Source organism: Colossoma macropomum, unplaced genomic scaffold, assembly GCF_904425465.1.
Source record: "Colossoma macropomum unplaced genomic scaffold, Colossoma_macropomum, whole genome shotgun sequence".
Lineage (NCBI taxonomy): Eukaryota > Metazoa > Chordata > Actinopteri > Characiformes > Serrasalmidae > Colossoma > Colossoma macropomum.
In genome coordinates this window covers 1,694,584-1,721,280 of record NW_023494796.1, presented here as the reverse complement: position 1 = coordinate 1,721,280, position 26,697 = coordinate 1,694,584, and the positions used below count along the sequence as shown (strand labels likewise).

Here is a 26,697-nt window from a genome sequence, read left to right as displayed (position 1 = left end):
TTTTTCACTATCAGGGCAAGAATTAAGAAGTTTAAAAACAACTGGAGATGTTCAGAATCTGCCAAGAAGAGGACATATATCTGTACTGACCCCACACACAGTGAGGAGGATTGTTCAGTTGGACAAAGAATCTCCAGGTGGGGAACTGCAGACATTAGTTAGGTCTTGGGGTCACAACGTCTCCCAAACCACAATCAACCACCGCCTATACAACCACAAGTGTTTTTGGAGGGGTTGCAAGAAGAAGGCTTCTGCTATCAAGGACCAGTAAACTCAAACACCTACAGTTTGTCAGACTTTATCGGAACGTTTCAGTGGGACTGTGTTCTGTGGTCAGATGAGACCAAAATAGAGGCAACAAACACCAGATGTGAGTTTGGAGTGGACACAAAGATAGATATGCAGAAAAGTATCTCATCCCCAGTGTGAAGTATGGTGGTAGGTCTGTGATACTGTGGGGCTGTTTTTCTTCCAAAGGCCATGGGCTGTTTATTTGGATACATGATATCACAGACTCCATCAAGTGCCAGCAGAAATAAACTGGGCCATATTTTGGATCTTCCAGCAGGACAATGATCCAAAACACACCTAAAAATCAACACAAAAATGGTTCGCTGATCACAGAATGAAGGTTTTGCCTGTGAGATGAGCTGAAGAAGAGAGTCCACAGTGTGAATCTGAAGGATCTGGAGAGGTTCTGTGTGGAGGAATGGTCTTACATCCTTTGTCATGTGTTCTCCAGTCTCACTAAGCATTATAGGAGAAGACTTAGAGTGGTCACAGAGTATTAAATGAAGGGGTGGCAATAATTGTGGCACACAGATTTGAGAAAAAAATATTTACTTATTGAAAAGATTGTTTTTTTCCAATCATTTTACTACAAAAAGGTTAGACTTTTGTTAATATTATGAATGAACGATCAGAAGGATCAGCAATAAAGAATGTTCGTTACAGCCTGTTTTGCTCATGTTTACCAGGGGTGCCAATGTTTGTGGAGGGCACTGTAGCTGTTTTTGTTGTAGAATTTGTAGTGATGTGTGTGTTGTACTCTCCCCTGTGCCCGTAGTTCATTATAGAGGACATGCAGCAACAGCAGCAGACCAATAAGCACAGTAAACTGCATCAAGAAGACCAGCACATCACGGTGGAGGAGCTGTGGAGAGGCTGGAAGTCCTCAGAAGGTACATGTTTGTGTTGTGCAAGAGGCCTATATCATGGAAAACTGGATGTCATGGCCACTTTATCAGAAACACTTTGTACCTCCACTCCCTGGCCACTTTATTAGAAACACCTACCTTGTACTTCCTCTCACTGGCCACTTTATTGGAAACACCTACCTTGTACTTCCTCTCACTGGCCACTTTATTAGAAACACCTACCTTGTACTTCCTCTCACTGGCCACTTTATTAGAAACACCTACCTTGTACTTCCTCTGACTGGCCACTTTATTGAGGCCACTTTATTAGAAACACCTACCTTGTACTTCCTCTCACTGGCCACTTTATTAGAAACATCTACCTTGTACTTCCTCTCACTGGCCTTTTTATTAGAAACACCTATCTTGTACTTCCTCTCACTGGCCACTTTATTGGAAACACCTACCTTGTACTTCCTCTCATTGGCCACTTTATTAGAAACACCTATCTTGTACTTCCTCTCACTGGCCACTTTATTAGAAACACCTACATTGTACATCCATTCACTGTGTAACTTATTAGTAACACCCCTATTATAGTCCACTACATAGGCGTACATTTAGAGGTTAAGCATTGTCCATTACCTTAAAATGTCCAGCCAAGAGCAGCTCTGTGGTCAGAAACTACTCCCTGATAATAGACTAGAGGATGGATAACAAAAAAAGTAAGGAATAATAGGGAATCTCTCTCTCTCTCAGTCCATAACTGGACTCAGGAGGATGTGCTCTGCTGGCTGCGGGAGTTTGTGGAGCTGCCGCAGTACGAGAAAAGCTTCAAAGAGCTCCGCGTCAATGGAAACACCCTGCCCAGGTGAGATAAACCAATCAGAAGCCTGCATCTGCAAAATCTGTATTGGTCAGGTGATGTCAGGGGCGCACCCAGGAAATGATTTCAGGAGAGGTGAGAAAATACTCTTAATCCAGATGAATCACAGTGTGATTAACCCTAAACTGATCATTGTGACTTGCTTTGAGTCGATACCTCACGTAGTGGTGTTTAGAATTCGTCACTGAATTCTTTGACACTTGTTCTACCATCAGCCACCTTGCTTAATTAATACTGTTACAATTTTAAAAGAAATACCTTTTTGACAGTAATTTGGATTACAACTTAAAGGCTACCTACATAGGCACTTCATAACAAGTACTTGTATCATGTATGTGTTAGGAAGTACCTATGTAGGTAGTATGTATGTGTTCAATGGCAATACCTGAAAATAATCAGCTCATATCACTACTAGCAAGATGTTTTATGAAAGAAATGACATTGTATTGACATAAGGGGCCTTAAACTTAAGTAACAAACATTTCTACCATTTTTAACACTGTTATGAAGCATCATTGCCAAGTAATGGAATGTATAAGTCAGAGGCTTAGTCAATAACACCATGTATACATTTTTATTTTGTTGCCTTCGAACTAATCAGTTTTTTTTCATATGTATGAAGATGCAAGACTTTTGTACCCAAGTAAAATGCTGTTGGTACTCCAGTAAAAGTTAAAATTCCCTGTTAGTATTTCTACTTTAGTACAATAGATATAAGTACAAATGAATACATAGATATTGTGCTTTTTTTGGTGAATCATTCTCGCTACTTTAGAATGCACTGTTAGTTGTTCAGATGTGAAGCTAGTCTTTTTAATAGAATTGTACTTTTGCACTTTTTGTAACCCGAGAAGAAATATACAAACACAATTCCAAAAGAGTTGGGACAGTGTGTGAAATGTTTATAAAAACAGAAAGCAGTGATTAGTAGATTCTGTTTGACCTATATTAAATTGAAAACAGAGCAAAAACAGAATATTTGATGTTTTACCGCATGAATTAATTGTTTTTGTGAATATGCGCTCATTCCAAATTTGCCTGTAACACATTCCAAAAAAGTCGGTACAGGAGGAACTTTACGCTGGTCCTTTTGTTCTTTGGCCAGGAAAACACAACATCCACTATTTCCATAAATGATCTAAAAGGTCAACTCAGCAGGCCACAATACATGTTTCCACTTTGCATTAGTCTATTTCAGATGAGCTTCAGCCCAGAGAAGTCGGCGGCGTTTCTGAACATTAACTTCCAGAGCGTGTGTGGTGATATCCATCACAGAAACATGTTGGTTTTTACTGCAGTGCTGTCTGAGGGGTCGAAGGTCACGAGCATTCAGTCGTGGCTTTTGGCCTGTTCCTTTATGCGTAGAGATTTCTACAGATTCCCTGAATCTTTTGATCATGTTTTGCACCTTTGAGGGTGAAATATCCAAAATCCATGCCGTCCCTGTCTGAGAAATGCAAGTTTTAAACTGTTGGATTTTTTTGCTGATGCCTTTTTGGTGAAGAAGTCTCAACCCATCCTTGCTCATAAACGACCCGGCCTTTCCTGGATGCTCCTTTTGTACCCAAGCATGATAACATCAGCTCTTTTAAACTGTTTTCTGAACATTTCGCAGCATTTCTAGTTTTAAAACACTTCTTTGGAACGTGTCACAGGCATTATTTTCTGAATTAGCTTATATTTCCAAAATTGATAAAACATGTAATATCTTGTCTTTGTACTGTTTTTGATAGAGATCAAAGTAGATTTATGGTAGATTTATAAATCACAGCTTTCTGTTTTAATTAGCCTTTCACATACTGTCCCAATATTTTTGAAATTGGGTTTGTATTCATAGAACTAATAAATGGCGTTTTTAACCAGGCATCTACATTATAATAGTCAATAGATCATACAAAGTCATTTACATCATAAAACATCACGAGTCATTTTACGATTACAGGCATGAGCAGTTTATAGATATTCAAGTTTTGCTTTACAAATATGTTATTCAGTGCTTATGCATGTGTTATAAAATCACTGTATGTAGCTAAATCTTACTTAGAACTCATATATGAAATTCGTGACTACGAATTAGCTGTGAGTGATGCTGTGTAACAGTAATATAAATTGAAATTAAATTGTCAATACAATAATGCTTTATTAGTACATTATTCAGTGCTTATGCATGTAATATGTCCCTATGTCCCCAGTCTTTTCTCAAATGCAAATGTATGAGGAAAAGAAATGCTATTTACTTTGCACCCTGTCCCCCAAAAGTATTTGGACAGTAGTGCCATGTTGTGTTTAATGTTTTGGGATAACGCATTGTGTTGATAAGATAATAATTTTGATGATAATTTGCAAACGTCTGCATTTTTGCCTCCAAAATATCTTTGTACACTTTTGAGCTCATGATCCCATCAATGAACACAAGCTCATTCCACTTTTGACTGTTTTACAGTAGCCTTAGTGCAGCCTGGTTGGGGTTCTTCTCCAGGCTCTCTCCACACAAGGAATCCCACCATCAGTGCGATGTGCTAAAAGTGTTTTTCTCTAAAATAAATGTCAGTTTGTTAAACATTTTATGAAATAACCTAAAGAACTTCATTAAAGTTCATTAAAGTGTCCAAATACTTCTCTAAATGACTTATAAACATGAATCACAGAAAAGTCTACATACTCTACTTTCACCCTCTTCTTTGCACTGACAGCTTCTTCTGACCATCAAAATGTGCAGAATGACTAAGCTCATCAGGTCAATTTCTCTCGCACCCAGGATTGCGTCCAACGAGCCGTCGTTTATGAGCACCTACCTGAAGATCCAGGACCAGCAGCACAAGCACAAGCTGAAGCTCAAGGCTTTGGATGTTGTGCTGTTTGGACCGCCCACCAGTACGTACCAACAAAAACCAGCCCAATTCAAGAGCTGTTCCATCAAGAGATCTTTGGTTAAAAGCTCAAAATGCTGACATGCAGCTAGTTATGGCTGAGTTATTCTTAACCCCTTAAAATACCAGACTTCTTACATACTAAGGGCTATTATTCAGTACCTACAGAGACTTCAGTGCAAACTGGTTGAACTATTCTTAGATTATAGAAGTGTATAATAAAACTGGCCATGTAAGGGTTAAAGTATCCTCCTCAGTCTCAATACTGGACAATTTAAAAACAAATTATGATTTGTTATGAAATACACCAGTCAGACGTAACATTATGACCACCTCCTTGTTTCTACGCTCATTGTCCATTTTATCAGCTCCACTTACTATATAGGTGCACTTTGTAGTTCTACAGTTACAGACTGTAGTCCATCTGTTTCTCTGCATACTTTGTTAGCCCCCTTTTACCCTGTTCTTCAGTGGTCAGGACCCCCATGGACCCTCTCAGAGCAGGGACTATTTGAGTGGTGGATCATTCTCAGCACTGCAGTAACACTGACGTGGTGGTGGTGTGTTAGTGTGTGTTGTGCTGGTCTGAGTGGATCAGACACAGCAGTGCTTCTGGAGTTTTTAAACACTGTGTCCACTCACTGTCCACTCTATTAGACACTCCTACCTTGTCAGTCCACCTTGTAGATGTAAAGTCAGAGACGATAGCTCATCTGTGCGGTTGGCTGATAAGATGGACAATGAGCATAGAAACAAGGAGGTGGTCATAATGTTATGCCTGATTGGTGTAATATTACACATATTATATACATTTTATACACTGGCCCAACATCGTAGACAGAAATAATGTTCAGTTTGTTGTTTGTAATGCCGATGATATATATGTTTATCTTTCAAAAACTTGCAGATTTAATGTGCCTAATTCTAGTGTCCAGTATACTGGGCAGTGAAATCCATTGAAATTAGCCCCAAATTCATAGAATATCATCTGCTGTCACTCCTAAATAAACATAGGATTCTTCCTTTAACAAAATAAACATAAATCCTGAATGACTGCATTGTGTAATCAAAGCATGGTTTACTACACTGAGTCCAACTGTCCAGATTACTGGACATTACAATTGATCAGTGTTTCATTTGGTTTTGGAGGCGGTGAGTGTTATAGCCCGCCAGCTGCCGTATTTGTTTTTGTTATAGACAAAAGAAAACATTCTATAAAATGATCAAGCAATAGGAAGACTGAGTTCTGTACAAACACACAGGAGTGATTGTGGTGATATACCTGCTTCTGTAGAGCTACAATACCTGGAATAAAAATATTAAGTACACTGGACATTCAGAATGAGGAGGTTATAGAAGTAATAGAAGTCTACAACCGGCTGCAGACCCTGACCATTTAAGTTAACTTGCCCACGTTATTAAAATAAGAGATATAGGAACCTGAAAAAATTAATTAATTAATTGTTAGTAGAAAATTTTGTTGGAATCTAATTTCAGCTCCTAAATTTCTCAAAAACATCAAGCCAATTGGTTCTTTCTACAATCCAGCTGTTTTGAAGGAACCCTAGGCGTTCTCTTTGGGTACATGTTTATAGAACGTAAAGCAGTAGAAGATCAGCCTTCAGTGACACGACTGAAGGTAAGAGCAGCCAGCTTGGCCTCTAAGAACCTTGGCTATTTTAATGTCATTGGTAAATATAGCTCGTCATATTTAAGGCACTACTTTGACAACCTGTCGAGCCAACTGAATCTCTGAGCCAACTGACCAGCAATCCCTCTTTTCAGTACTTAACCCTGGACACATATAGTTCAATTCTAATCACCGAATGGTTCATAAGCAAAACGAATAATTTGGCCAAAATTTTACGCCAAATTTTACTCCAACCTAGAGTGTAGTAGATCAGTCAAGACATGTTTGGTGTCTCAAGTTTGCTTCTAGCACTGGCTGCAAGGCTAAGGTGGCTAACACATAATATAGCTTATATTCCACCAATTAGTATTATGCTAACTGCAGATCTTCACTTCAAGCTGTCTCTGTAGTAATCTCTCATTAACCCCTGGGTCTTGATGAGTTCAGTGTGCTCCGATTGGTCACCTCACCCCTTTTGTTCTGATTGGTCAAAAGCCAGAGTTGTTCCACTCCTACATGTTCTGCCCCTGTCTAGCAGTCTGCAGACAGACCCTAGCAGGCCTGACAAAAGGATGTCAAAGGGTCTTCACTGGAATTTGAGGCCACAACCAGGCAGTTCTCAGATCTGCGTTTTTTAAGCTGTGTTTTATTATATTTCTTGTTTATTTCATGCAAACTTTTCTGGATGTTTAATATAACACTGCCTTTTAGAATCATATGACCATATTTAATATTTTACACATAGAAATCTCTCATTAGCTTATGTTCAAATTTTTTATATCAAAGGATTTTAAGGATTCCCTTAAGAACTTTCCAAAGGATGGTATTGAAAGAGTCAATTTTTTAAAATGAGAGTGTGATTATGAGTTCAAAGCCCCAGGGATTCTAAATCTATGATTTCTCTCTAATTGAGTTAATCTTGCTTTTGTTGGCTCCTAATATATACATAAAAGTGTGTATACATGTACAAAATTTCTCCTATGAATAACTTTCCATTGCTAATAGATCTCCTTCAAAATTCTCCTGTTTCGATTTAAACTGGGCGTTCCTAATCTTGGGTCATGCTTTCATAAGCACTGCCCTTACCAATCATTAGGCTGATGTAACTTGTTCTGCTCACACAGCTTTAATGAAAGCTGTGTTTTTCTCACGGTCAGTTTTTAAGTCAAAGAGAAAGCTAAACAATAGGGATAAATGAGCTACTAAACAAGCTCATCTGTCTGCCTGCCTGTGGCCTGTTTGTTTGTTTGTTCATCCAATCAGCAATGCCAGCATTCCATGTATGCATTACATGCTTCAATCTTCCAAAAACACATTTTTCTCAATTCACCCTCTGTCTAAAACACTCCAATAGAGCTCCTGTGTCTTTCGACGAGTCTGATTTTTGACTGATGCTCTGATTAGTCATCTCACCCATTTTGTTCTGATTGGTAAAAAAAGAAAGCCAAAGTGGTTCCGCCCCTGTTTTGCGGTCTGCAGACAGACCCTATTCTCCTGAGCAGCTGTAAACACTGCTGGGGCTATTTTTCCAACAGTGTCAGTTCTGCTGAATCAGTTTGATCCAGAATCCGGTCCTGAAAGTCAGGTCAGCGTCTTCTCCACACGGCTACAAAACTGGACAAACCCTTCATGGCCGCCAGTAGTTGCTGGGTGTAGTGTGAGGGTGTGTCGAGCTTGCTGGTAGGCTGCAGTAAGGATCGTGTTACAAGATTGCATCATGTTGTAACAAGGGAAAAGGATTGGAATTCCAACATTCCAGGCAGCTGAGAAAAGTGGTTTCTATTGGAGTTATTAGAGTTTCTCCCTCTGCCATGTACTTTGGGCTTTGTAACTCTACAGACTGTTACATGCACAAAAAGCTACATCACACTAAAAGAAAGGAAAGAAAAACAGAAAAGCATGTTGGCTCCCCTTTAAGGCATCACCATATGAAAGCTAGATAATGTTTTTAGTAAGTGGACACAGCAAGGTCTACAGCACCACCTGTATATCGTCGCTGTCCAATAAAAAATATGTATCTCCATTTTTTGCAATTTTTACTTATCTGCATCATCACCGCTTCATTGTTCTGTTTTGTTTTGTTCAACATGAGTGGCATAGCAGGCTGAACCAAAAGATACACAGCGTCCCAACTTTTTTGGAATCCGTGTTGTAGATAGCAGTGTAGAAACCACATATCATCCAAATCATCATCCAAAGGAAAACAAGTATCTCCAAAATAGTGACTTTACAGGAGAGGACAAAAACACTCTAACCTTTCAATGTAAGTTAATGTAAAGAGATTTTATTCCAAGTGATTTTAGAGCATTTCTATTGGTCCATTCATCATGAAATTTTCACACAACATAAAGGACAGCTGGTGTGATGAAATGATGTAGAAAAATAAAAATCGAGATATGGAGATACATCGTTTTCATTGGACAGCGACGATATGCAAGTCTATTTGCTTGCGGTAATGGGGAAACTGTATAAGGAGTTCCCTTATATCAGGTCAAATGTGAAACGTGTTGACCTCCAGTATTGTAGCTGAGAACCAATGGTCAGCATAAAGAGATATTTGCAAAGCTTAGAAACCTTATGCTTCCTCATCTGTTTGTCGTCCAGGGCCACCACACAACTGGATGAAGGACCTTCTGCTGATTGTTTCCGTGGTGATGGGGGTTGGGGGCTGCCTGTTTGCCCAGGCGCAGAACAAAGCGTCCAAAGAGCACATCTCCAAGATGATGAAGGATCTGGAGAGCCTTCAGAGAGCGGAGCAGAGCCTGAGAGACCTGCAGGAACAGTGAGGAATATCTCTCTTTCTCCATCCTTACACTATGAAGTATCTCAGAGTTCACTGAACATCGTGGAGGGATTTCCACCTATTTCATTTCTGCATAAATGAGTGGTTAAGATGTAAACAGAGTCGTTCGGAGTGGTTTGGTGTGAAATGTTCCGTTCTAGAGAAACTTACCGAGTCATAATTGTTCATAGTGGTGGTGATAGGAACCAGACGTCCACCTCTAAAAGCTCCCTCGCAGAAAGCTGTTGCTTCAAATGGTTAGAATTACGCGGCCTGATGTCTGAGACACTGTTTTACGATTGTTTTAAGAAGATTTTGGCCTTCAAATCTATTCATGGTGGAGGGATACATAATATGCAGGGCATTGTGAGGCAAAATAGTCCCCAAAGAAAACGTATTATTTTAGATTTTCCACTATTTTGCCATCATCAATATCCCATATAAAACTCAGAAGACTCGTGTAGGTTCACTGGTGGTTTTGGATGGTTAATAAAACGGCTGTATTTGTGTTGTAGTCGTGACGGCCCCTGGTTTCTGTCACCACCGCTGTAAAGAAATCTGAGTCTCTACAATCAACCATTTCACACCAAACCACTCTGAATGACTCTGAACCACTGCATTTTTGATCAGGAACATCCCAATCTGATTTAAAATAACTAGGCATATTTGAATGTCTCATTATCAGCTATATAAACCCCTTGAAGTGCCCCGTGAAAATATTTTGTCTGTTGGCGGCTAATGGTAACAGGGCACTGAAATCCATCTTTGCATGTAAGAGCAACTGAAAATACTAAACTAAGCACTAAAAATGTATTATTTCACATAGACAAATTAAAAATGAAGTGATTTTAATGCAGCTTTTTGAAGTAATGTAACGTGACAGAATGAGTCAGACGCTCGTGGGTAAAAAGGGAAAGAGAGGCTTTACAGTTTGAATCGAGATCCAGATTCGTAGTCAATACACAGTCAAGGCACAGGTCAAATCCTAAAAAAGACACAAAATACAAAAAGACAAACATAACAATCGGCAAACAGCCCGAAAGGGTCACGCAAACAGGCAGAGTCGAAAAACAGGGGAAACAGTCTGAACCAGAAATACACAACAACGGAATGAAACACTCAGAAGCTCTGTGAAAAGAAGAGCTACGTCGCAATGAGTATCTCTAAAAGCCCTGGGCTTTATACTAACACTAACTATAAGCAACAGGTGAAACGAATCAGTATTCAGGAGACTGTGAGCGATGCAGAAGGGTCAGGAGTCACGTGATCCCCCAGAAGGTTCTGGGAGATGGAGTCCAAGGAGGGTTGAGGGACAAGTAACTCATTGGTAAACTCAGTAGATCAGGCAGTCAGTTTGGATTATAAGTCAGTGTTACATATGCTGTTTGTGAGTTCAGACCATGCCTTCAACATGTGGTGGTAGTATGAGGGAGAATGATTGAGGGAGGGGGAGAACTCTGAGAACTTGGGCTGGAGTTCTGAGCAGCTTCTGCCTGTAGCTAGAAGGCCAGATCCCCCTCATAGCTGTAGTAGGACTGATGCAGGACTGAGGAATGGGGAGGAGATGGGGTGGCGGTGGGGATTGCGAACACTTCGTCACGGGAACAAAAGGTGAGGATGTGAATCTATAGGGTGTTGGTTTGAAAGAAGGAGGGGTTTCAGCCATGCTCCTCCCCTCAAACTTCAGTTACAACATAACTACATTAAAGAATGATTAAAACAAATCATGTCCATTCAGAGTGTGACACACTATGAATATACTAAAAATGTGACTATATTAAAGCATGACTTAATTAAGCATAATTCATCTCAGTGGTGGTGATGGGAACCAGGGGTCATCGTGACTGCAACACAAATATAGACATTTTATTTACTCTCAAAAACCAGCAGTGAACCTACAGTGTCTTCTGAGCTTTTTATGGAATGTTGATGATGGTTTACTTGTATCCCACGACCACGAATGAAGTTTAAGGCCAAAGTCCTCTCAAACCATCGTAAAACAATGCCTTAGACATCAGACTGAGAATTCATAGCAATTTCATGTAGTAGCTTTCTGTGAGGGAGCTTTTAGAGGTGGACGTCTGGTTCCTATCACCACCACTGTGAACAACTCTGAAAGTTTCTCCAGAACGGAGCGCTTCACACCAAACCACCAACTGTGATTTGTGCACTGTACGGCTGTGTGATCAACCAAAATACAAATATCAGATGAGACTCATTATTGGCTGATACTCAATAATAAAGCACTCAGATCAGAATCAGGGACATAAAAACTGGACCTTACTTTCAACACCGTCGTGTCTGTTTGCGGTGCTGCTCAGGCTGGAGCAAGCTCAGGAGGAGAAGCGCACCGTAGCCGTGGAGAAGCAGTTCTTGGAGGCGAAGATGAAGGACGAGATTGAGGGAGCTAAGGAGGAAGCGAACCGGCTCCATGCCCTCCGGAAAGGAGCCGTCAGCGAACTAAGCCGCCTCCGCTATGCCGAGGAGGAACTCGAACAGGTCAGCGTGGGTGTTGTCTTTACAAACCTCAGTTATTGTTTTGTAATTTCATATTTTTTCCCTGCTCACAGCTCACTGAAACAAGCAAAGGACTTCTGCCAACAGTATGGAGTTAGAATGCCGAATTTTAGATAAGACGAAAACTTGAAACTTGAAAATTCAGTCTCCACTTTAAATTTTGAAATTAAAATTAGAGCACATCTAAAAACTCTTTTTGTTTTAGATATTCTAGTTACCTCTAATAGTCTAAGGTTATTTGCAGCTGTTTAACCTCTAGAAACTGCCAGCAATTGAAAATGCTGTAATTTTAGCTTAAAAATATTTAATGGTTCAGTGAAAAACTGTGTGGAAAAGGTTGAACCTAAACTCTCAATTTATCCCACATTTGTGTTTGTGTGAAAAGAAGAGGAAATATTTTATTATGATTTGAGTTTGAAGTACAGTTACTGTTGTGTGTACAGTCTTATTTTGCCATCCTATTGTTATTTTTGGCCCATTTTTTGCCACAAAGTCACATAATTAAAATCTGTGGATACAAATAAATTTATTATGTTATTACATTGTACTTCTATTGTAATAATTATGTAATGTAAAATTGAATACAAACTGAAAACGTTTTGAGTCACTTCTTATATACGTTCATGTTATTTAATAAAAACTTTATGACATAATAAAAAGCAAACATTGTATAGTAATTTGACTAGCAAAATTTGGTCACCATTTTTTGACTATGATGTATTTTAGATATTAATTAATTATAAGGTCATTCTCAATACTGATTATGATTGAATCATCTACAGCTCTGTCCTTTATTAAATATATCTTAATATTTACAGCTGTTTACAAATTTGTTTACATATATATGGCAAAATTATTTCAAGCTTTTGAACAGTGGCAATATACAACCCCATTTCCAAAAATGTTGGGATGCTGTGCAAAATGTAAATAAAAACAAAATGCAATGATGTGCAAATCATTTAAACCCTATATTTATTTGAAAATAGTACAAAGACAACATATCAAATGTGGAAACTGAGAAATTTTATTGCTTTTTGAAAAATATGTCACCCATTTTGAATTTGATGGCAGCAACATGTTCCAAAAAAGTTGGGACGGGGCAACAAAAGGCTGGTAAAGTTGTGTAATGCTAAAAAAACACCTGGTGGTTTTTTGGCAACAGGTCAGTAACATGACTGGGTAGAAGAAGAGCATCTCAGAGTGGCTGAGTCTCTCAGAAGTAAAGATGAGGAGGGTTCATCACTCTGTGAAAGACTTTGTGGGCAAATAGTGCAACAATTCAAATGTTTCCCAATGTAAAATAACAAAGAACTTGGGAATTTCATCATCTACAGTACAGAACATCAGTAAAAGATTTAGATAATCTGTATGCAAGGAACAAGACTGAAAGCCAGTATTGGTCTGCCAAGATCTTTGGGCCCTCAGACGGCAACACGTTAAAACAGACATGATTCTGCAGTGGAAATCAGTGCATGAGCTCAGAAACACCTCTGAAAGCCACTGTAACATTATGAAACGAAAAATACGACAAAGGAGACCCCGAATTGTTGAGCAGTCGAAATCCTGTATCAAACAAGAATGGAAAACATTTCACTTTCAAAACTACAGCAGTGTCTCCTCAGTTCCCAAACACTAAGGCCCAATCCCATTTCTTCTTTTTACCCCTACCCCTTGTTTTCGAGTGTCACCCTAACCCCTTGGAACTGAGTTACAAGCGGGTAGTGGTTGAAATCTTGCCGTGTGAAATGGGACCCTCAAATTAAAAAAAATAAAAAAGCATTAACAGCTACTAGCGCTGCTCTGTAGGCGACCCTGCCAGTCTGCAGTGACAGCACAGGAGGGTAAAGTTCAGCTCCTCACTGCTTTAGTTCATTTTAGGGCATCATATGCCTTCAAAGAGGGGGGCAATTATTTATTATCGCCCACCACTAATTCTTCAGTGATATGAAGCTGAAGTCAGATATTCACCAGCTTCTTGTTCGAATTTTCCCGTTCCACCTTAAATGGTGCAGCAGTTACATTCTGGCACTTGAGGTGTCTGAACTGCCATCATTTAAGGTGGAACAGGAAAGTTAGCAAGCTAGCTATGAGACATTAGCATGCTATTAGCAATTTTTTTATGCTTGTTGTGAAGAAAACAACCAAAATACATTGAAACGACATTAAACTAAGATAAAACAATGATTATCATAATTTTTAACAGAGAAAATTCTCACATTTGTGGGTTTCTTTGGTCTCTTGTTCAGCCATCTTGCCGTCTCACTCTGTTTGGAGTCTCTTAAAAACCTCTGTTTGGAGAGTCATGTAGCCCTAACACTTGACCCCACCCCTCTATCTCAACAACAATTGGGACACCCTACCCCTAGACGTGAACGCGCAAAACAGAGGGCTAAGGGCTGAGTGGTCGGGGCGAGGGGTGGAATGGGAATAAGCCTTACAGAGTGTTGTTAAAAGAAGAGGTGATGAAACCAACTTTTTTGAAACGTGTTGCTAGCTTTAAATTCATAATGTGCATATATTTGTCAAAGAACAATAAAATTTCTCAGTTTTAGCATTTGATATGGTTCTACTATATAATAAAAATAGGGTTTAAATGATTTGATGAAGTTTCATTTACATTTTGCACAGCGTCCCAACTTTTTTGGAAATGGGGTTGTAGAAAAACAACAATAACTCTAGATTTCTAAGGGTTGATACCATTGAATTGTTGCAGATGTTCATGTTTACATATGTGTATATGAACAATACCTAAGAATTCATGTCTTCATTGTATCTGTTTAAATCCTAAGTATGGAGATAGACTGTGGTGATGAAGGGTGAGACAGGTATCATCTGTCTAATGAGTGTCTGGTGTGGGTTGGCTCAGGTTCGTGGAGCGCTGAAGAAGGCCGAGCAGGACATGCAGGCCAGCTGGTCTGTGCCGGAGTCTCTACAGCTGTGGCTGCAGCTCTCCCATGAGGTGGAAGTGCAGTATTACAACGTGAAGAAGCAGAGTGCTGAACAGCAGCTGGCCACCGCCAAGGACGAGGTACCAACCTGCCGGGTTTTAGCATTTAGGGTTATTTTTCTTCCTGCCTTGCATTTAGCGATGCTTCAGCCTTAGCATTTATCGGTAATTGGTCTCATCCATGGTGGGACCACTGAACAGTCTTTATTCTCATGGCTGTAAGGCTGGACTGGGATAGTGGGGGTCATCTCCAGTCAGGGGAACAAATATGGTCTGACAAGTTGGGGGGAAGAGAGGCCATAGCGCCCACACAGTGCTAGGACCTCAAGATGACATCATCACATGTTGATATTGGGCTGATACGAATATCCCATCGATACTGATATGCCATCTCTACCAGCGCCACTCCAGAATTGCAGATCTTAGTACAGCGATTTATCATATTTTCATAATCGAATGCTTTATGAATGTCAACATTAAAACACCAAAGCAAACAATATTATTAACACAAATCACATTTGTGTAGACAGATAATGGGTCATTCTTCATTTGGAGGGGAAACCATGTCACAAAGGTTACAGGGCTTAAAAAGATGCTTAAAATATCAGGCAGAGCTCCAAAAGTTGGCATGTACGTTTACACAGTTGACCTAATATTAAATAATAATTTTCCCTTATGATTCTCAGAATTTTCTTTTTTTTATCCTGTTCCATAGTCGCTCTGCATCTGTAAAACAGCTCATCACAAAACCAGTTTTCAAGCCATTTTTAATATAAAACAATACTTTTCAGAGGTTTAACTTAGAAATTTATATAAACCAGATTCATGTTTACTTTTTATATTATTAACGTTAAACTACATCTAAAAAAAATATGTATTTTATTTTAAAAATTCATTTGTCACAGATATTTTGGTCACTGGTGTTATCAGGACTCTTATTTTACATTTTAACACAGTATTTTCAACTCTATTAAACTGTTTCTTTGGGTCGAGGCTCATCAGAGAGGAAGCGTCTCAAATGATGAGAAGGCAAATCCACACCTACTCACTATATTTCATTAATTTATTAATAATTTTGTTTATCAGGCAGCACAAAACTTCTGTGTCACCGGTGTTTTGTGCTTTAATGGCTGGGTAATTATATTTTTGTCAAAATAATATCATTTATTATTTTTATTACTGATTTTAATAGTTGCACAATGTCACCTGATCAACAACGAGTCAGCAGATATACAAAATCCTCAGTTCTAATCAGAATGTCAGTGGAGTCACCGTCACTGGTGTTACACCATATTCATACAACACCAGTGACTGTAAAATATGTTTGGAATTAAGCTCTCCTTGGTGCATGTATTATAATAGGAGATGTTAATGGACATATTAAGATTATTTCATTTTGGAATGAAAAAAATAATTTTTTTTTAAAAATGTGTCCACCTGAATTCTCACTCCAGATGGAGAACGGCCATGATAATTGTGTAATGTTGATACTATCAAAAGGTTTAAAAGGTTTTACTAAGCATGTTCTGCTTATTTGGCATTTTAATCAAAGCAAATCTGTCTTTGTGCTTGTGTTTACATGTGATTGCGTCTCAAGGCTGAGAAGATCAAGAAGAAGAGGAGCTCTGTTCTGGGCACCCTCCATGTCGTACACAGTTCCTCTTTGGATCAGGTGGACCACAAGATCTTAGAGGCCAAGTAAGGAGGAGAGAATGCGCCTGTTTTTTTGTGTTCAAGAAAGTAATTTTCCCCAAAAAAGAGAAAATCAAACAAAGACAGAAAACAAAGGGAAAAAGCTCAGAATAGGGAATATTCCCCCCAAAAAACATGCTTAAATAGGCCAACAATCAAGTTCAAACAGATCAACACAGGGAATAACTAATATTGAGGCAACAGTGGCCTCTGGAGGCGAGGAGGGGTATCTCCAGACACTGATATGAGGCTGACATAGGGTATCTGTGCCACGTCATGACAGAAATGCGTGTGAAACTAGGGGGCAACCGCAGAAAAGATGGTTGGAGAATGTTTAATATCCTGAGAGGACCACATCCCTTCGCCAAACACTGCAGAAAATTATGGATCCTGGCCATCACAAGGGCAAATTGGGGTCCCGACAGGACGAAAGTCTGTACAGCGTCCTTTTCATTTTCGAACGTCATGGTTTTTTGATAGAACGATTGGCTATTAACACACCTAAAGTGTAGTTTTGATACTGGCCTTTAATTTTTTTTTCAATTTCCATTTGCTAATATGAGCTAGTGAAGTCTTGGTCTTGTTCAGTAGGTCATAGCCTCACTAACTGGCCCACAAAATCATGACCACCATGCTCATGATATTGTCACATAAGGAGAGAATAGACAGGCTTAACAAACAACTAAACCAGGTTAAATTGGGCAAAATTCATAGGACGTGTCAGCAAGCTTTAAAGTCTGTTGTGATTTGGATAGTTCCTGTTAGCTAAACATTTAGTGAAGAGCAAACGTAGTGGGGTGTTTATCACAGAGATCTGATGACTAGCTAAAACTGATAGTTGACTATTATTAGCTGAAGTTTTACATACCAGAAATGGCCGAAAATATATTTTTTAAGCATTATTTGCACAAGTTCAGCCATCAAAAACCTTAAAAAATATCTTTTTTTCTCCCTCACAATTTTTTTTTCGACAACTCTTTGGCTGATGTAACATGCTAAGTGGCCAACACTTAGTATGTTACACCAGCTTTGACCAGTAGGGGGCAGCATTTTTTTTCTGGGGTGCTAACTGACTAACAATTAGCAAGCCATACTGACTTTGACCACAAGAAAGCAGTTAGAGTTATAGCTATAGTACACCAAAAGGGCTGGGAAATAATGTACCTCTCATACATGATCTCCTACTGTCAGACTTAACAAGTTAATGATTTCTTCCAGATCTGTTATAATTAATATTCATAAAAAAGAACCACTGAACAATTTGATTGCCTCTGTTGCCTTTGGTTTAGCAGTCTGTTGAACAGAACTGGACAAAGCTGATAAAGCATGCTAATTGTTAGCCATTTAGCTCCCTAGTAAAATTTTTTTCACCTGGTCCTCAAAAAATTAAGAGCGAGAAAAAAAACAGGTGCCCCCTGCTGGTCGAAGTTGGTGTAACATGATGAAACAAGTTTTTTTTTGCATAAAGGACAAAAATGTGAGGAAGAAAGAAAGTTTTTTTTTTAAACATAATGATATAATAATTAAATATAATGAAACATTGGAAATAATTATACAGTGACAGGTCATGCAGAGAGCAATAAATATACAATACTGGTGGTATTGCTGAGACATTAACTATTAAATGGTGCAAATAGACATTAAAAAATAAAGTGCAATAGATAGAAACTTGCAAGTGGCTTGTTGAAGTCCAAGCTCAATAAATGAAAGCAGTTCAAAACACCTTTAACATTCTTAATGTAACTGATAACAGGAATGCACTGGCGGAGGTGACAGCATGTTTGCAGGAGCGCCTGCACAGGTGGCAGCAGATCGAGTGGTTGTGCGAATTTCCTATCATGAAGAATGCTGGACTGCCGAGCCTCACGGCTACCCTGTACCCAGATCCTAACTGGATGCTCCTGCCTAGAGCCGCCATGTCCTCCTACCAGATACCTGCAGGCGTGGATGACATGGAGGAAAGCATGCCCCCCGTCATGCCGCAGATTCCTGGTGCGTTTGTTAAGTTTTTTGCGATTGTGGTCACTGTATTTCAGTTGTAGACTAACTTATATATGTTTTGTCTGAAGTCACTGTTACTCCAATCAAGCTGTCCCCTCGAGCGCTGGTCCGTTCCCGTCGAACCAGCCATATCGTCCAGCAGCCTGTGATTCTGTCACCTGATCCTGACCTGCTGATCCCGATCCGGGGCCCGATTCCACGATACGGAGAGGAGGAAGGGGAACACATCATCTTCCCAACTCTTATGAAACAGTAAATTATGATTTTATTGGATAGTCAACAGTGTTCTTCATTGATAGCTGCAGTTGTTTGCAGTGACAGCAGTGGTAGGGCTGTTCTGTTCCAGAAATTCTGGAGTTGACTCCCATTACAACTTCATTGGAAACGATCAGGTCCATTCCAAGAGTCAATTTCGCACAAAAACTTTCTTCACATGAGCACTTTTACATGGTAATATTACAGTAATTAGACAGGAAGTGGTTAAGTATGGCCACAAGCCAGAGTCAAATAGCCAGAAAGACTGATATGGGAATTTACCTGAACAAGATCTAGTACAATTCCAGGGAAATTCCTGGAAGGGCTCTTGTGAACAGAAATTGATACATTATGAGAAAAAGAACATGTTGATTACAACCAACAAAGTGAAATGTTTCTCCATCACTTATTTTTACATTATTGAGATGAACATGTCAACATCACTGTGTGGAATTGAGTCAAAACGTTTTGGATTGCTTGGAATCCGAAAGGTTTTTGGGGTCGACTTCCAGCCCTAACTAGAGGTTTTGAGTTGAACACAGAGGTAGAGAGACTGTGCAATTGTCGAGGTATTATGAAAGCCTGTAAATTTAACTGAATACTTTCATTACATAAAGTATGTAATGAAGGTATTTAAAACACTGAAATCATAATTTTAATATATTGCCATTTTTGAATGGGCTTTTACAGTAGTTCTCTCTTTTGTCTCCATGTGTATAATAGGGAGTGCCTGGAGACATCTTCAGACACTGACACTATTGGATCCACCATTGGCAGAATCTCTACAGGCACTGACTTGGATACTACCCGAAGACTATACCGCAAAGACATGGACCGTTTCTCTGGTCGCATCGCGCGTAAGGTCTCTTTTGAGGAACAGGAGGAAACTCCGTCACGCAAGACATCACGAGAGGAACTTGGGGACTCTCTGAGGATCAGCCCTAGAAAAGTTTTCCATGAAGTACTTGATGAAACCCCAGTCACAAAGACATTCAGAGAGGAGCTGGAAGCACCTACAGTAGCTCTGACAAGTTCTATGGGTACAGAAGAACCTGATTCTAGGAAGATTTCAAAGAGTTTTCAAATTGATAACACTGATTCTTCTTCAAGACCATCAGCCCGAGACAAGTCAGAATCTTTAGTGGAACTGTATTCTGGAATGAGACACAAGGATGAAACTGACCTAAGTCTGGCAAGTCAAAGATGCATGATGTTTAGGGAGAGGAAGGATCTCTCAGTAGATAATCTCTCCAGAATGGTGCCAGGAGATGAACGTGATATTGATGTCCGAAGTGGAAATGCAGGTCCAGATGTCAGTGCTGAAATGGACACTACTCCAAAGATGATTCATAGTGAGAACACTGATCTTTCAAGGGAATCTCTAGCAGGAAATCTATCAAAGGACATGTCGTTGGAAGGTGCATCTAGAAAACTCTCAAGAGATGAGTTTGATATCTCAGTGGATGTGCAAATGAAGCTATTTAGAGAGAACAAGTTACCCAGGGAGGACTCTGACACTGGACAACTCTTTAGAGGTGCTTCTGTGGATAGTGCTTCTCGGAACAAGATGCGTGGGAAATTGGACAAGTCACTGGAGAGCAGGAGAGGAATGTCCTTAAGAGAGAGAAGGGGAGATACCACTTGGAAGCTTTCTAGAGAAGAGCGTGATGTTGGCCCAGAGAGACGACGATTCTTCCAGGATATGAGGTTGGACAATACTGCAGACACAACCACAGATAAAATCCAGAGAGGTATCTTGGAGATGCCTTTGGAAGCTGCCAGACGCAAGGTATCCAGAGAAGAGTTTGTGGTTCCAGAGCCAGGCTCCTTAAGCCAGCCTGACCTGACTGTAAGCTCCCTGATGCTCTGGGCTCCACCTCAAGAGCCACTTAGCCATTTAGTATATGATGGCATTCTAGAGAAGTCTTATAAGAACCCTCTAAATGCACCTGGCCCTGCAGAGCTCAGTCATGCTGGCTCACTGCCCTCAATGTCCACCTCCTCCCAAAGCCTTGCGAGTAATGAGGGCTCTGGCAGCAAGTGTTCTCGTTCTGAAAATGCTTCACCGCCAGAATCCCGCAGTGGAGACAAATGTAAGAAATCCTCCAAGCTCAAGAACCTATTCAAGAAAAAGAAGGAAAAGGAGAAAGAAAAAGATGTACCTGGAGATCGTTCACAAGGGGGCCTGCAGAAGCTATGACTGCCTGGAAGCAATTACAATAAGAACTCCATATACTTAGGCACTACTTATATTAATGGGGTCAGAGTAACTTAGGAAATTCAGAGCATGATTTTCAATGCATCAGTGTCCTCTTGATCTAGATGGTAGTGAGACAAACCATGTCTTGTTTCTTGCAGGATTTTGCCTCTATGCTTTTCACTAGGCTGGGTTTGAGGAGTTTTAGCACATGTGAGATCCAGAGTGATGTGCATCACATTAAGATGCATTCCTCATCATTAGTTTCTTTAGGGATGCCACATCATAACAGTGCTGACATCCAGTCAAGATGGGCATGAAAAAATGGGGATCTCAGTACATTAAAAGTAATTTATAGCAGGTAGTTAGCACTTGCTCAAACACTTTATTTCAAAGCTGCCTACATAAGGACTTCATAACACATTCATAATCATTGAATAACATATTCACAAACAATTCTTGAACAGCTACAGCTAATCAGTAATCACAAGATGACAAGATTTTTTTAAATAAATGACATTGCATTCACACGAAGGACCTTACCTTTAAGTATATACTTGTGTTTATTTCTGTTTAACTGGTTGATTGTTTACCTGTTTTATTATAATTAAAATACTTAAATTGTGTTGTGAGGTAGGATGTAGAGCTCAGACAGTTTGAGCTTCTGTTTATTCATCTGATGACATTATTTATTGATCTTCAAACGTACACTTGACTTAGCACAATTGTCCTAAATATTAAAAAAATAAAATTCTAAAGATTGTGATTTATTTTTGTTGGCTGATAAAGACTTCTGTCTTTTTCTTTGTCCAGTCTCACAATTTGCAAATTCATCAGTGACCACTAGACCTAAAGAGGGCTTGAAAGTGATGGTTATTTGTTTCATTTCATGAACACAGTTAAGAAGTTTCATTCCCTAGTAATGGAACTTCTATTTAGTGCTTAGATAAGAGCACCATATATCAGTTCTATGGGAGATTTGGAGGCCTTTGAGTGATCATTTTCATATGCTTCAAAAACATGTAATTAGTGGGACAACAAACACTTAGCTTAGTTTAAGGCCACTTATGTCAGTACAATGTAATTAACTTCGTATAACTTCTCATGTCATCTTGTGATTGTCATACGCTGTTCATAAATACTTAATTACTGCTTTACAAATGTGTTATTCAGTGATTTAGCATTTGTTATGAAGTCTTTATGTAGGTAGGGTTCAAATAATGTGTGACAGTAGTTTAGTAATTATTAGTGAATGTAAAAATCTTGAAAGCAGTTTAAAAGTGTCTTATGTCAAGAAATATCTGTATGCGCTAATATGAATGATATTTGATCTTGATTATATTTCTACTCGTGCTTTGTAGTTTTGTTCCATCAGTGGGATGCAACATGACAAGGCCAACTTAGGAATTTACTTTGAAAGAAAACATCAAGTCTTAAAAACTGTTTGAAGGTCCTTGCTACATGGAACGGCCTTGAGACAAATGTCTAGTGTCTGGCCAGAGTTTGCGTCAGATGAATTTGCAGTTTCAGGAACATTTTTTTTTTGAATATGTGAAATCATTTCCTAAAGTACTGATTGAAGCATATGCACTGATATGAAAGGGTAGAATGTGAATATTGTCTATCCTCTCTCTAAGATTCATTCAAGTTTAACTTTATATTTTATGCTAATCTTAAAGTGAATACTTTTCCAGTATATTTTAATGCACTGTTCAAACACACTTTTAATTTTTTGAGCCAACAAAAACAATTTACAACTGGCTAAGTTTACCTTTAACTAAATATTTGTGTTAATTTCTGTTAACTGGTTGATTGTTACCTGTTTTATTATAATTAAAATACTTAAATTGTGTTGTGAGGTAGGATGTAGAGCTCAGACAGTTTGAGCTTCTGTTAATTCATCTGATGACATTATTTATTGATCTTAAAACGTACACTTGACTTAGCACAATTGTCCTAAATATTCAAAAAATAAAATTCTAAAGATTGCGATTTATTTTTGCTGGCTGATAAAGACTTCTGTCTTTTTCTTTGTCCAGTCTCACAATTTGCAAATTCATCAGTGACCACTAGACCTAAAGAGGGCTCCTCTGGAGCTTTTGGCAGTCAGAAGAGTGTTTTAAAATAATTAAAAGGCAAACAGAAAAGGAAAGTTATAAAATATTCACAAAGTTTGTTGCTGCATCCACAAATGCAAGTTAAAACTCTAAAACACAAAGAAGAAACTATACGTGAACAGGATCCAGAAATGCTGCCACCTTATCTGGGCCTGGGCTCATTTAAAATGGTCTAAGGTGAAGTGGAAAATTTGTCTTGTGGTCCGACGAATCAACATTTGAAATTCTTTCAGAAAATCATGGACACTGTGTCCTCCGAGAGAAAGACCACTCAGCTTGTTAACAGCATACAGTTCAAAAGCCAGCATTCATGATGTTACCGGGGTGCATTATTGCGCAAGGCATGGGTGACACGCACATCTGTGAAGGCACCATTAACGCTGAATGATATATACATGTTTTGGCAACATATGTTGCCATCCAGATGACGTCTTTTTCAGGGAAGCCCTTGATTATTTCAGCAAGACGATGCCAAACCACATTCTGCATGTATTACAACAGCATTGCTCCATAATAAAAGAGTCCGGGTGTTAAACTCGCCTGCCGGAAGTCCAGACCTGTCACCAATGACAACATTTTGCATACTATGAAATTAAAAACACGACAAAGGAGACGCTGAACTGTTGAGCAGCTGAAGGAATGGGAAAACATATCACTTTCAAAACTACAGCAGTGTCTCCTCAGTTCCCAAACATTTACAGAGTGTTGTTAAAAGAAGAGGTGATGAAACACAGTGGTACAGTGCTAAACATGCCCCTGTCCCAACATTTTTGGAATGTGTTGTTGGTATCAAATTCAAAATGGGCATATTTTTCAAAAAACAATAACATTTGTAGAATTTCCCTTTAAAAATAGGGTTTACATGATTTGCATATCATTGCATTCTATTTTTATATACATTCCACACGGCGTCCCAACTTTTTTGGAAATGGGGTTGTACTTTAATAATAATACATACACCCACTTCCAGCAACTCATACTCATTTTAAGAAATGAGTGGCCCTTAGCGGCCCTACAAAATTGATTACTCTGCACCTGATTGTCCATGTTATCCATTTTATTTTAATCTTTTTTAAAAAAGACAAAGAGATGTTTAAAAAAAAATGTAAATGTAAATATGCAAATGAGGTAGGCTGGTGTTTGATTTCAAGCGCTGAAGCTGCTTAATCAGATGCACTCAAATCTCCACTTTTACACATCGTACAAATGTTTCATAAGTCAGATGCAGAGGAATCAATTCTGTAGCCAATTCTGTTCTTTTTTACACAACTTTGATGAACAAGGGCCACTGTGTCTGAAAACAAACACATTCAAGGTGCATTGAATTGCCAGACGTAACACCTTCATGTCTCTAGGTGGATGTTGATACCGGGCATGAACGAGCCATAGATGCAGTCAAAATTAAAAAAAGACTTGAAACATAGACTCATGCAATACTGTGTAAAAGCCAGAGACCATCATATAATTCATTTATTTCCAGTAAAAATGGTCACAAGTTATAACTTTTTCAGAGTCAGGACAGAAAACACACATTTAGCAGAAAAACACACAGAAGCCTCAAATACAAAAGATCCTTTTTTCAGTATTTAGTGTGTCCACACCTTTATTACAGCTCCCATTTTTTTTTCAGAAGACTCACTTTAAGATTTCCAAAGAAATCTACAGAGATATTATCCCACACCTCTAAAGTTCATCCTTCATAGTTGGTTGCATTTTCTTCTTCTCCTGATCCAAGTACTACCAAACACCTTCAGTAATGTTGAGGACTGGGTTCTGGGGTGGTCAGTGTGAGGCAGCTTCTTTGTTTGATAAGTATGTCTTGATGTTTTTTCAGTAGTGTGATTGAGATCATTATCTTGCCATAGAATTAAAAGGATGAGTGTTTCAAAGCATTTAGTGATGCTGGGGTTAAAGCAATTGGGCGATAGTCATTAAGGCAGCTCACTATACTTGTCTTTGGTACTGGGATGGTTGTGGAACTATGGCTGAGGAATGAGGGTGGCCGTGACAACCACCACCTACCTGACTGGAGGCATCAGAAGGTGAAACCCCGGAGGCCTCCTGGTGCTGGACAGGAACCGGGCCACTGGAACGAACTGGACAGGAACTGGAGAAACTCCTGGGGCATCCTCTAGGACGTGGAGCTGGCCTTTCCGGATGCCTAGTGTGGAAGTCTGCCACCAGCAGAATGTCTTTTGCTGGTACCCAGCTCCTCTTCTCTGGTCTGTATCCCTCACACTCTATGAGGTACTACAGGGTTCCACCATGTCCCGGAGAGTCCAGCACCTGACACACGGCGTAGACTGTTGTGCCCTCTACCACCAGCGGCTCGGGTGGCTCTCCATCTGGCAGCGCCTCATCCAAAGGCCCAGGGATCACCAGCTTGAGGAGCAACCATAAAATGAGGGTGAAATACAGAATTGATCAGGTAGATTGAGTCTATATGTAACTTAATTCTTTTGATAACTTGGAACGGACCAATGTACTTTTTTTTTATGACGCAATTTACGACTACCCTCTCCAAACCTGAGGCTGATAGGAGAGGATCTCCCCACGGCGCTTGTCAGCTTGCTCCTTGGCACACTGGAGAACCTCCTCGATGTTACAACTTGTCTGTTCTGAGACCTCCTCGCTGCGTCTGGGATCCAGTCATCAAAGGCTCACACTGAAATGGGGAGAGTTGAGTAGCGGAACAGATTAAAGAATTTTGAGTGATCTCGGCCCAGATGAGAAATTTAGTTTAATTTAATAAGAAAAGCCTTTTAGAATTTCCCTAACTCTTGCTTTTCCCTAACTCTTGCATTGTCCATTCAATTGTGGATGGTATCCAGAGGTCAGACTAACATTTATACCAAGATGTACACTTGGAAACAGACACTCGCAGACAAGGCTACAGTTAAGATCCTTAATAACAATGGGATGATCCAAAATCACAGTCGAAAAGCCAGAGCAAAAAGTCAAAAACCAGAGATCCAAAACAAGACAAAAGGGCAAGGCAAAAATCAAGGTCAGAACAGAAAAACAGGTCATATGTGGAAGTCGATAAACAGGCAAGGAAAGAACGCTCAGTATGCTCATGCTAAGATGATATTTTGCAATGATCTAAACTAAAGCCTGGGCTTGTATAGTAAACCAACAAAGACGTGAAATGAGAAACAGGTGTGTGTGTTTAGGAGTTCGGTGAGGATGATCATTGATAGGTTGGTCTGTTGGAGTTCTGAGTCATGTGAGGCAGCGAGGGGTTCTGGGAATGAGAAATTTAGACCAGTCCTTTAGGTTGCTGATACAAAAAGAATTTCCCTAACTCTTGGTTTACCCTTTCGCATTGTCTATTTGATTGTGGAAGGTATCCAGTGGTCAGATTAACATATATACCAAGATGTTTGCAGAAACCGGACCACACTCATGATGTGAAATTGGGAACTTGAGAAATTGGGTCTGAAACAATGTCCTCAGGGATTCCAAAGTTACAAAATATGTGAGTGTACAGAACCACTGTGTGTCGAAAGCAGAAGGCAGGGATTTAAAGGGGAACACTTAATACTTTGAGAAAAAAGATTGATTATGGTGAGAATGGTGGAATACACTTCTGAAGGTGGTAGGTCAGTAAAAAAGTCTATGACGATGTGGGACCAGGGATGTTCAGGAACCGGGAGTGGCACGAGCT

General features: G+C 39.5%; 1 protein-coding gene across 3 annotated transcripts in view; it reads left to right on the top strand.

Annotated features, from left to right (window-relative positions):
- Positions 1-22,909, top strand: part of stim2a (tromal interaction molecule 2a) — a 30,912-nt gene extending 8,003 nt beyond the window's left edge. For 2 of the 3 annotated variants that reach the window (XM_036583573.1, XM_036583574.1), the window contains 10 exons: positions 1,067-1,181; positions 1,896-2,007; positions 4,781-4,896; positions 9,127-9,304; positions 11,626-11,803; positions 14,688-14,849; positions 16,366-16,466; positions 18,214-18,452; positions 18,530-18,713; positions 19,440-20,916. In XM_036583573.1, the coding sequence (XP_036439466.1) occupies positions 1,067-1,181; positions 1,896-2,007; positions 4,781-4,896; positions 9,127-9,304; positions 11,626-11,803; positions 14,688-14,849; positions 16,366-16,466; positions 18,214-18,452; positions 18,530-18,713; positions 19,440-20,916 (2,862 nt within the window). Of the gene's footprint in view, positions 1-1,066; positions 1,182-1,895; positions 2,008-4,780; positions 4,897-9,126; positions 9,305-11,625; positions 11,804-14,687; positions 14,850-16,365; positions 16,467-18,213; positions 18,453-18,529; positions 18,714-19,439 lie in introns of all 3 variants that reach the window. The other variant, XM_036583572.1, reaches the window with a different exon arrangement.
- Positions 22,910-26,697: the final 3,788 nt, after the last annotated feature.